Here is a 12,876-nt window from a genome sequence, read left to right on the forward strand (position 1 = left end):
TTACTCATAAAAAATAAAACAAAAAAAAGGAACTTATGTACAACTCTTAGAACAATTTTTCTCTATAAGATTATCAACCGATTTATAGTATTTTTTTTTCCTCTTTTTTTTTTTTTTTTTTTGTTTCATTATCAAGTTATAGAAGGAAAAAAAAGAATTTTCTTCGAAAGTAAAAAAAATTGTTCTACGAAAGTAAAGATTAATAAGTAGATAATATTAATTCGTATCGAATTAAAACTTAAACACTCGATAATTGAAAATATAAAATACGTCAAATACAAATAGCCTTTTACATTTTTATTTGTTTTGGAAATAACAATTTTATCTAAAATATCGATTTATTGATCGGATGTTTAAGTATTCATTGAATATTCATATTTTATCTTAAAATATTTATGGATTAAGGAAATTTTACTATATATACATATATATATATATATATATATATTAATCAAATTGATAAATAGTGCCTTTAAGATAGATTTAGATTTAGCAGTCGTATGGTTAAATTTTATAGGATAGGTTAAAGGTTTTTTGGTTTCTAAACGGATCAAAGATTTCTTATATGATATTAAAAAAAAAAAAAAAAAAAAAAAAAAGAAAAAAAAATCGATTAACCTCTTTTCGAATTAAATTCGTTTATTATTTTTTTCTCATTTTATTTTTATTCATTTCTTTTTTTCTTGTTCACTTTTCTATTTTTAAAGATGAACGATCTGGAAGGTATGCGTCTTATGCGTCTCTCGGCATGCCAGAAAAGCGAGCAAAGAAGGGGCAAAGAGATCGTAAAGTATATTCGAGCACGCGCTCGATTAGAAGCGAATGGGAAGGACAAAAGCTGTAGAATAACATTATATATACAAACTATGGACAACGTAAGTACACGCTATGGGGGCCGTCCTCGAAGCAAACCAGGGAGAGGCCACATTCCAAGCCATGGAGAAAGCCTCTTCGCTAACGAGCGCACACAGCGGCGCAAAAGTTGTGCACGAACGGAATAACATGTGATCCGTTAGTTCATGCCTCATAGTAGGGATGTGTTCGATCGATCGATCGATCTTGATCCATTGAACGATCGATAATGTCGTTCGTTCCTACTCAAACTTCATTTTTTGATATGTTAATTAAATTAAAAAAAAAAGAAAAAAAAAAAAAGAAAAAATATTTAATAGATGTGACATTTAAATGTTGAGATCATGAGTATTGATAGTTTATCGGGCTAATAAAAAGAAAAAGAAAAAAAAAAAGAGAGATAAAGAAAGAGAAAAAGATTTAATAATAATACGAGAAAGTATTATCATTGAAAGATATAATTGATTTTAATCAAATTATTTTATTGATTTCGATCGATCTTTTTTTACCGATCGATTTTTATCGATCTAGTTTTATTATTTAAATGATTATTAATTGTAATTGTTAAATCTAATATCTTTGTTATAACGTAATATGCGTATAATGCTGAATAATATCGATCAGTATTTTGATTTGGTCATCATTATCAGTATTGAAAGGTCTTACTGAACGTTATCGAGAAAATCTTCAAAGCTAAAATTTCCAACACTAAACATTGCGAATCATTTATTAACAATTTTGTCAACTAATATATAAACAAAAAAAGTATGAAATTTCGAAAATACACTTTAGATCGTCTTCGACGAGATACAAAATCGAGATAAGTGATTAAATTAAAAAAAAAAAAGAAAAAAAAAACCACTTTCTAGATCTCCGATGTTATCGACGATTACGTAATTAATATTATAAATTTGCATTATTTTTTTAAAAAGCAATATTCATTACTATTTTGTTATATTATTTAAATTCATTTTATATATCGTATTATTCACTATTATTTTATATATTTACGATTGAAATTTCCATTAAATTATTATTAATGTAAATTATTAATTATTTTATTATTTTGATTTTGTTCTTTTTTTTCTTCTTTTTTCTTTTTTTTTTTTTTTTTTTTTTGCACCTTAGATTAATTAAATAATTGAGTATAGAATTTCTTTTTATTTTTTATATTACTCAGTTCTAATATTTGATTCGTTATTAATAAATATCAAAATCTTTATATTTATTTATTATTTATTCGTTATTAATAAATATCAAAATTTTTATTTAATAATCACTGAATATTACCAAGCATGTTGAATAATATCGCGTGATTTTATTACTCATCGATGATAAAAATTTGAAACGATTAATTTTGAAAATTTCATTCTATATAGATTTTCTAGATCTCACTGTAATTTTTTCAGCTTGTTTTATTAATAAGGCTGTCCTAAATCAATACACTATCACACTATTACAAATATTTACTATAAAATATTTTTCTATTTTATTTCTTCATTATGTCATAGATGATATCCAAGTATTAAACAACGATATATCCACCGTCACTAGAATTTATTCTCTCGTATTATTCACTATTATATATTTTAAGTACAAATAAAATAAGTTTGAATTTTATAAAATATTAAAAGGGTAAAATTTTTCTATACACTTACTTCGACTTTATTTTTTTTTTTTTATAAATTGTACGACATGTCGTACAATTACAATTATATTTTATAAGTTTCAATTCTTTGTCTCGTTGTTTTACTTTCTGATACGATCATTTCTCTTCGAGTTACAAAAATATACTGTGGACGATCAGCGTTTAATGGTAAAGAGAGGGTAACGCGCATGTCCTTTGTGGAAGGGGAAAGATATCCCCCTTAGACGTACGATATAAAGGTAAGAATAATAAACTAAATTGCTGAGAAGATACATCTGTTTAATTACTTATGTATAAATCGAATCTTAGGAGAAAAAAAGTAGTAGAGTGTAAAGATATTATTGAAAGGGTTGAATTGCAAGGCTTTTCTTATATTTTTACAACTTCTCCCATAAAATATTTTCTAAGAATTGTCAGAGGGTCCGATAGCCGTACTATAAACGAAGAAATTATATTTCAGGGGTTTCGATACGTAGACGATTAATAAAACTCTGACAGAAGGGACAATGACTTTGAAAGAAATAGATTACTTCGAGAAACATTCTAGTATTCTTAACGAAAAGTTATTTATGTTCCTTGGTTTATTGTCTTATCAGAAATCACCGAAAACATTGTTGCGTGTTCGTTTGTTAAATTTTGTTTTAGCGTTTGTTATTTTTATACAGGTAAATAATATTATGTATCGATATAGTATATATAGTATATAATATGTATGTATATTATTATCGTGATATTTAACAATGGGACTTTATAGTATTCATGAATGATTTATGAATGAACAAAAGTTGATTCGTATAGAAGAAAGATTTGGCCTTTATCTTTTTGAGGCAGACGATTTTAAAGAAAATAAAAATCCATATTGCACATAATTTTAAATATAATAATAATAATTATATAATTTTTAATATTTAATATATTTCATTTCAAATAAAATATTAAACTATGTATGACTATGAGTAACTTCAACTTTTCGAGATGGTTTAAAAATATATCCCATTGTGCATAAAAAAACTAAGTAAAAAGTGGAACGATTTTTAATCGATTTAACCTCAAAGAGTTATAGGAGTAATCAAAATTTCTTTCTTCTGTGTATGTATAAATCGATAAAAATAATATTAGTTTTTAGAGTTGTATCTTTTATATAATTTGGAATCAAAAAAACGATTTAAGATGATCGTCAAATTACTTCAAACGTTCCTTCCAACCATATGCTTTTCGACTTGTTATTATTATAATCTTATTCATAATTATGCAAAGGTTTGTTCGGAATTATTTAATCATCAGAATTTAATTTTTAAACTTTTGAACGAGTTCTCAACGATACAAATATAATTTTAAAGATGAAGTTAATAATAAATCATATTAAAAGCGATTGGAACAAGTTAAAGGACGAGGATGAATTAATTATAATGAAAAAATATGCGAATGAAAGTAAAGTATGGTCGATGTTGATCATAAGTGAGTATAACAGAAATATAAAATATTATTTTAATTTTCTATCATCAATGGTGATATAATTTGGCCAAAATATTATACATATATATATTCTATATATATTAGGTTTTTCTTATGGTTACATCATTGCTTTAATATTTCCATCTGCCTACAATCTCCTCTATATTTTTCGTGTTACTGACAAGACACAATTTATATTACCAATACGTATAGAAATTGATCTAATAAATATCAAGTTTTACTATATCATGCTTTTTGTGGAATTCATTGCAATATTCCTCGTATGTACGATAGGAGTGGCTAACTATTCATTGTTCATATCAATTTTTCAACATGGTTTTGGTTTGTTCAATATTGTTTTGTAAGTAATTAATCTAGCACATTTTTAAATAAATTCACGATCAATGGTCGAGAATTTGTTTAATAGGAAGGACATGTTTTTTTAATATTTTAAAGGATAAAATTAGATAGTCCGTTTAAAATAGATTTGGATTGTTTGCGACAGAAAAAGATTTTTAAATCGCAGAATATGGAATACAATTGGATTGTATCTATTATAAGGAGTTATGAGAAAGCCATTAGGTTTGTATTCAATGTAAATCGTTATAATTTTTGAATAATATTTAACGTGAAATTTTTAATATATTAATTTTTAATATGTTCTTTTAAGATTTGTTGATTTAATAAAATTCGTATTTGGATCAACTTACTTAATAGAAATAACATTGGGATTGTCTCTTATCATTATAGATTATCTTTATGTAAGTGTACGTATTGTATGTGTATTATATGTCTTAAAATTTTTTAATAAGATTTAATCTAATGTAACATTATTTATGTCATAAAAATCAAAGCTGTTTCAGATTTTTACTTTGAAAAGTACAATTAGCGAAATTATTTCGGATTGTACCTACATACTTTCAAGTCTCCTTTTGATATACGTTTACTGCTATTCCGGACAAATGTTAATAAATTATAACAGTGCTGTATTTACAAAATGGTAAGTACGATATAAGTCAAACATTTATACAATTAAATTGGATTTATGAAGTTTTAAATACGCATACGTAAACCATCCGTGTAGTTGTCAAGTACCATTTTATTTGTTGTCGATAAAGACTCAAAAAATATTGCTCATACTGATATTGCAAATTATGAGACCGTGCAATTTTTCAGTAAGAAGGATTATCATAGCATCACACGAACTTTTCGCCAAAGTAAGTGGCAATTTATTTATCATTTATTTCGTTAATACCAACGTTAACAAAAATGTTTTTTAGTTAATACAGACTTCTTTTTCCTATGCGATGTTATTTTATCACATTCTTTGAATAACATAAGATAAAATGGGACATGATAATCAATTTAGATAGAAAAAAATTCTTCGATAAGAATTTCGTAATCTTTGATGTAGTAATTGTAGAAAACGTAGTGGCTATCCATTATGCATATCAACATCCATATTTAAAATATAAATCCAAATGAGAATTTCTTGATTTATGATTTGTGATCGATTCGATATATCCTCGATTTAATCGGAGGTAAATATTTTCGTTTACTAGTTAAAAAAAAATCAAACCTTTACGGATAATTTGAAAATTATGTATATGATTCGTACGACAGTCGTTAATGAATAAAATGTTTTGCTTGAAAAATTGTTGAAATAAGTTAATTATGTATCAAGGTTACGATTATGTACGGTATTAATCGATAAAAAATGATTCATAATTAATGAATATATCTTTGAGATTATTTATAAAAAATTCCGAAATTCATTCATTTTTATAAAAAAAAATATATATATATATATATAAGGCATATATTTTTTTTTTATTAATGCGTATGTTTAGACTGTTTATTGAACTTTTTTTCTTATAACAATGATAAAATAGAAATAATTAAAATAATTTGAAAATTTTCTGAATGCCGCCTATTTTAATCACCATGGAAGAAGATACTAAATTTAATATTTAGCGTGTAAAAAAAATAGTATAAAAGTTTATATTTAACGTGCATTATATCTTTAATGAGCTTTTAGAAATATTATTAACACGCATCATTATTTTCGCGCATCATTCTGGGCCCTGATGAAAGAATATCGGCTTTTTTAGAATGAAAAGTTTCAAAAAAACATCATTACTTTTCATAAGAAAAGTTTTTCGAAAAGTTTCAATGAAATCGATTCGACCTTTTTCGTGAATTCTTAATGTTAAAAATTTTGTTCATTCAATCGAGGATCGTTTTAAAAATAATCATTCAATTCGTTTGAAATTAAAAAGGAAAGAAAAGTAACAGATTGCAGATTCTAAAAAAATATATCTAAAATTTTCCGATAAATCGATTCGTTTGATTATCAATAGAAAAATTATTTCTATGATAAAATAGTTGATCATTTGAAAATTTATAATTCGCACACCTGTCGCAATGATAAATGAAACTTCGTGCAAAAAATTTTTTTCATATTTCATTTCAATTAGTTAGTAGCTATAAATATAATAGAAAAAAAAAAAAAAAAAAAAAAAAAAAAAAAAAAAAAACGTTTACGCGCACGATATGCAATCACGCGCATATTAAAGATTTTCACGAAGAATATGTACGGTCACATACGAACATATTCAGAGAAAAGATATTTTTATGCGATTCTATCTAAGAACTGTCATAATTGTGTCGCAAGAATTCATTAACGAGATGTTTATTAGCCCCTGGAAGTACAATGGTCTTAAAAGAGGGAGAAAGTATGTGACCCTTTTTGCGATGAGAATGACAATGTAATAAAGTTGTGTCCTTAACTGGGTAATATACTTTCCTTTAATTCTTTTCATCTCTCTCTCTCTCTCTCCCTCTCTCTCTTTGTTTGTTCCTTTATAAAAAAAAAAATTTTACATTTCCATTATCCGTGAAAATAATCGACGAACATTGATACTTACGTTAGTCCATCGAAGTCATTAGAAATTCTTTTAATTGAGAAAACTGAAAAAAAAAGGATGGGTTTTATTATTCAAATAAAAATCTTCAAATCGAATCATCGGATCTTCTTTAAAATATAACATCATTATCATTATTATTATTATTATCGTCATCAAGTAGTACATCAACGAGAATAATAAAAATAGATGAGGGTGTATGGCCGCGAGGCAAAAATGTCACTGAGATTTTCCGATACGAATAAATTCGCGAGAAAAGTCTTCAGTCGGTCTCTATCCGAAATATCTTTGATCGTTGTTATTATTATTGTTTTTATCGTTGTCGCATATATATTGTTGCGAACGAGCTTAGGAATGTTTCGAAAGAATGTTCGAAGAAAATAGATTGTTTCTAAGAACTTAAGGAATTTCTTTACGAATAAAAATGAATGATTTTTATATAACGATACCTTAATCGTTACGAATGAAATTATTATAGAAATCCGATTGTATATGGTACTATTGTAAATAGTTGAAAAAAAAAAGAACAGAGAAAAAAAAGAACTTATTCTATAAACTTTCCTATGCGAGTGTTCAACAATATATACACGCTTACAATGAGACTTGCCATCAAGGAAATTGCGTTTTCAAGTTGAAACGAACATTAACGAGAACAAAATACGAAAAGGCCTATGCTCTGGAAGATACTGAAAAGCGTACACTATTGTAGCGCTTAGGAACTCTGTTTTTTTTTTCTTTCTTTCTTTCTTTCTTTTTCTCTCTCTTTCTTCTTCTTCTTCTTCTTTTTTTTTATTTCTTTTCTTTTTTTCTTTTCCCTTCAATATTTTTGTCTCTAAAGTCTTTGCTCGTTTCTCGTCGCGCACACCAAGAGGAAGGAGATCCATCGATCGTACAAACGTTAAGCGTAATAAAAAAACCGCAAGATGTCCTACGGATATTTAAGCACGATCATCAAGACACGACGCATTTTTCGGTGTCCTTTTGAGCTTGATTTGACGAGGAAGAAGACGGTTGAGTCCGTTTCCGCGCGCACGCAACCGCATCATTCGGTACGTAAGAAATACGTACACCACCGTAAGCTCTTCTAGGTGGTAAAGCGTATGCTGCGGCCTCGTCAGAACTACTAGAAGAACTACAAGTCGAACAGCAACTTTCAGCATCCTCTGCCTCGTCCAGTCTTGACCTTGACGAACTGGCCACACCTGTTGACAATAATGACAAATATATTTTAATTATAGGCCGCTTTAAGATCGAAAGACAATCTTTATTGATATTATAATTGACAATTTCTATGAAATAAATGGAAATTATAACGCGATTAAATAATAATATAAATTAGATATTTTTACGATAGATTAATATAAGGAAAATAAGTTTAATAAATCCGTTCGAGATTCTCCGTTCAAATTTCATTCTACTTATGCGAATATTAATCTCCTCATTCCCAAGAATTTGAAGAATTTTTGTATAGATATACCCGGTATATGTAATTTTAGACAATTCAGGAATTTGCGAACTCCTTGGAATGTCTTTCATAGGCAACGAAGTATATACGCCGGTATTACATTGATTTACAGTAAACCCCGTGTAAAATTTCCATTTATACATGAAGAACGATAGGAATTCGACGCACCCCAAGTCGACGTACTTGCGACCTCCTCGGGTTGCAAACTTCTCGATCGTGGAACGTTCGTCCTGGACAAAGGATTATTTGGTGGTGGAGATGGCGAGGATGATGAATTGGTATCGTTAGCTGGTGAAATAGGGACATTACTAGACGATGGTGTTGCCCCATGATCGTTTACGTCCAAGTCACCTTGGAATCGCACACGTCGCGACGTAGGCGTCGGTGGATCCGTTTGACTTGTAGCGAGATTCGTTGGCGACATTGGCGATTCTTGTGCTAACGTAATCGTCGATGCACCAGCTGCAATACCACCAGAAGGTGGTACCGACGTTGAAGGTGAAGCTCTCAATGTAGGCGCTGGGAGTTCAGGCATGCTTGAAGCGTGGGAAGGTGTGCAGTTTTGAACGCATCGAAGTGGCTCCCGGTCCCTCGCTTGCATTAGTCTGCAAATCAGAAATGTTTATAACTTTGGAAAACTATTTTAATATGATCAATCAAGTGTAAATTATTCTCTTAAACCTAGTTGTACCTGTGGAGGCAATAACTCAGACAAACTTTGAACTCAATTTGTGCATTTCATGATTCATGATTTTTTTTTTTTTTTTTTTTTTTTTATAATGACAGAATTGAAAATGCATCTTTGAAAAAATCTACCGATTATTATATATAAACGTGATTTCGAAAAATTATACAGTATTTTTTTGGAGTCAAAATTATACATTCTGTATAAATGAGAGCTGTTCGAAGTGAACACTTGAAATTTGAAAATTATTTTGAAGTGTGGACAATTAGAGTTAATTAAGATATAAGATACGTCGTCAAGAAAGTTATTTCATATGAATCGATTGTTTTTTTTTTTTTTTTTTTTTTTTTTTTTTTTAGTATTTTTTATATGGACGATCATAAGGAGTTCTTTTCTTTTCTTATTTTTTCTTTTTCCGAAGGATATATCTTCAAAAATCACGACGATCATACCTTCCCAAATCACTACGATTTTCTTCAGGGTGAGAGCCACGTTCTTGCAACAATCTCTCGAGATTCCTTTCGAGAAGTACCCTATCGAGACCTCCACCCCTAGATCCACTAGTGGAAAATCCCTCCGTTGGGAATTCTGGACTCAAGGTACTTTGTGTTGGGGTTGTCGCAATCGAGGATGAGACCTGCTGATGTTTCCTTGTCAATCTTGGCGAGTTTCTTAGGGATCCTGAAACGTGTCTGGATCCTGGCGGTGGTGGAGGAGGTGGAGGTGGTGGTGGACTCGAGGAACCTTCGCTCGTTGGTACTGTTTGTCTTCTACCTCTATAGAATAAAAAAAGAAGAAGAAAAGAAAAGGAAAAGAACAGTTCTTATTTACAAAAGTATATAAATTTGTTTAGAATTGAAAAGATATCATTACGATAATCGTTCAATATCTTTTAAATGATCCATTAGAAGGAATTACAGGAAGCTTAAGTATTAATTTTTATGGTGTATTTACCTAAGAAAAGATGGCGGAGGTGGAGGACCGGCCGAAGAATCACTCGGAGTCGTTGGTGGTTCTCCTTTACTACAGGCTATACTGCAATAAATAGCACCGCGTCTAGGAAGAAAAGGACGGCCTAAAAGTGAGGTACGACAAGTGGCACAACAAAAACATGCTTCGGTCGCGTGCCAATGTTGACCTTCGTGCGACATTTGACCTTGATCAACGCCTATCGGTTCGCCGCAACTGTCGCAATATTCGGCAAAGGAGGCATCGAAACAACGTAGACAATATGGTCGTCCTTCTCTCATAACGTACCTTTGACCACCTAGCTGCAAATGTTTCAGTGGTTATGTAAAATTGCATTTAAAAATTACTTTTAATAATTGCATTTTAATTCTTTGCGTTTGAATGCAATCATACAAGCGGCATTACATTTCTCTTCAATAGGTCGAATGTCGGCGCAAAAAGAAAAAGATGGCAAAAAATAATTTCGTTATTTATACCGTCATTAGGTTTTTTTTTTTTTTTCTTCTTTTTAATTTGACAATACTTCGTTTTGAATTAATTGAAATTCTTTTCGACATTCGATCTAATGAATAGTAATATGATGGTCTCTTGTACGATGGCATTCGATCGTAAAGAATTAAAAATTGCATTTACAGTCTTTCCAAAGTTCTTCTTTCTTTCTTTTTTTTCTTATTTTTTTTTTTTTTTTTTTTAATGAAATCCCTGTCAATAAAAAAGAAAGAAACGATGTTCTCTTCATCCCCCTCCCCTAAAGTTTCTGAAGATAAGTAAAAATTTTGTTAAAGACATCAGCCACAATGGATATCAATGTCGAATATAGATATTTTCAATATTTTCAATAATAAACTAATATACTATCACTATCACTTTACTTTGAAAAAGTGATATTTTGAGTTGATGAAGAGATAGAAATTATGTACGATTATGTCATTTAAAAGGAAAGTATATTAGTTATTATTATTATTATTATTATTATTATTATTATTATTAATTTTTTTATTTTATATTATTTTATTTGGATTAGAAGGAAATCAAAGAAAAAATTAGATCCTCGATTGTATTACCTGTCTATCGCACTCGAGACATGCAAAATGTCTCATATGCCAGGCTCTCCCTTCGGCTTCGGTACATTCGTCAGCTAGAATGATTTCGTCGCAGGCACAACATCGTGGCTTTAATGTTTCAGCGTGATGACGGCCACAATAGAGTCTCCCATCTCGCCAGAAATAAATGAGATCAACGAGGAGTTGACGACAGACGCAACAAACGAAGCATGCAGGATGCCAAAGGGCAGAAGGACCTGCACGACTCGCTGCAACTGCCATCTCACCGGTTGCGATCGGCCTCGAGCATTCTCGGCATCCGCTGGTGTGTGGCCTCTCCAATTGACTCGCATGTCCTCTACCAAGAGCTTCCCGTTTCCGTTGTGCCGCGAAAACTCTCAACTCACGTTTCTCTTCCTCCGAAAGACCGCTACAATATCTGGCTTCGTTATCGTGCGGTGGTAGCTGCTGAAGCAGTTGCTTAACCCTCTCGCGTTCACCGGCACTACCCGTGTACGGTATTTTCTCTTCTGGTAGACTACTGAAGTACAGGTGCACCTATAACATTTCAAACGGAACTGTTAACAACGATACCGTATTAAATTCATGATATATTTGCTTCATCGACGAATAATTATATATTGTATGAAAGTAGATATATAATTAATGATGAACGAACGAAAGAAATATCAAATATAATATAATTCTGATTTTTAATAATAATAAATATGATTTTTATTAAAAATTTATACTTTTATATAAATATATTTGTATAGTTTTTATATTTTTAATAAAAATCGTAAACAAATTATGAAAATAATTTAAATAATATATCCTTTTTTTTTTTTTTTTTCTTTTGTTCTCTTTAGGATAAATATAAAAATAGAGAAAAGTAAAAATTAAAGAATATAGAAGTGACTCTATTTGTCATTTAGTCTATTTAATTGGCAAGAATGTATATATTTATATCTTATGTACAATTTAATCTTATCAATTATTTTAATTAATATAAACTTTGTTAGATAAATATTGTGTAAATAAGAGATAAAAGAAAAAAAGAAAATTTATTCAATACATTTATAATGAGAAATTTAGTAAAGTTAACTTATCAATTAAGTATGTAAAAATTGAGCTTTGTTGTCAAACAATGTATATCATTTAAAGACAACAACATTATGTGTTATATATAATGTATTAAATTCTATCATATTACGATAAAATATTAATTTATTATTTTATCAGATATTATTTATTTTTAAATGGAAATAAAAATTCATCAAATATTGACGTTACATTTTACTATATTATTTATTATCATTTATCTAAAGAGTAAATTAATAATGGTTTAATATATTATTGAATTAATGAATTATTAATATATTACGAAAGAATGAAAGAAAATTATTTCTTAATCAAATATATATGATTTCTCATATATATATATATATATATATATATATATATATATATATATATATATATGTATATGTATAAAATATATATATATAAGATTTTTGAAAGATTAATGATAACGGTGTAACTTTGACGCACATATTTGAATAAATCAGTATCGATGTTAACGGAACGAAATCGATCCCGCGTAAAAAAGCAGTCTAATCTAATAAGTAGTCGCGCTCGAGGAGCAATTTTCTACGGTGCATTTTCATTCGCGCCCAACTCCTGCAACATCCTGTATAACTATAGAGTATACCGTCGCGGTGGTGTTCTCATGGATTAAATTGCGCTCTCACGGTTTAATGGCCATGCACGCGGCGGTATAACCGATCGTGAAACGAGTACGTTTCAGTCTAGTCCTTTTAAAATAGTAATTAGAT

General features: G+C 29.2%; 1 protein-coding gene and 1 long non-coding RNA gene across 7 annotated transcripts in view; both read right to left on the reverse strand.

The window, feature by feature from the left end:
• Positions 1–1,040: 1,040 nt before the first annotated feature.
• On the reverse strand, positions 1,041–6,217 carry LOC124949163. Its single transcript, XR_007100981.1, has 2 exons — positions 2,511–6,217; positions 1,041–1,219 (listed from the first exon to the last, which is right to left on the reverse strand). It is a non-coding gene; the product is annotated as an uncharacterized LOC124949163 (long non-coding RNA).
• Positions 6,218–6,987: 770 nt separating this feature from the next.
• Positions 6,988–12,876, reverse strand: part of LOC124949531 (protein prickle-like) — a 104,194-nt gene continuing 98,305 nt past the window's right edge. For 5 of the 6 annotated variants that reach the window (XM_047494746.1, XM_047494748.1, XM_047494745.1 and 2 more), the window contains 5 exons: positions 11,063–11,599; positions 9,984–10,300; positions 9,482–9,805; positions 8,513–8,949; positions 6,988–8,081 (listed from right to left, as the gene is read on the reverse strand). In XM_047494746.1, the coding sequence (XP_047350702.1) occupies positions 7,831–8,081; positions 8,513–8,949; positions 9,482–9,805; positions 9,984–10,300; positions 11,063–11,599 (1,866 nt within the window). In that variant the 3' untranslated portion in view covers positions 6,988–7,830. The remainder of the gene's footprint in view (positions 8,082–8,512; positions 8,950–9,481; positions 9,806–9,983; positions 10,301–11,062; positions 11,600–12,876) is intronic. The other variant, XM_047494744.1, reaches the window with a different exon arrangement.

This window comes from Vespa velutina, chromosome 5 (genome assembly GCF_912470025.1).
Source record: "Vespa velutina chromosome 5, iVesVel2.1, whole genome shotgun sequence".
NCBI classification, from domain to species: Eukaryota; Metazoa; Arthropoda; class Insecta; order Hymenoptera; family Vespidae; genus Vespa; species Vespa velutina.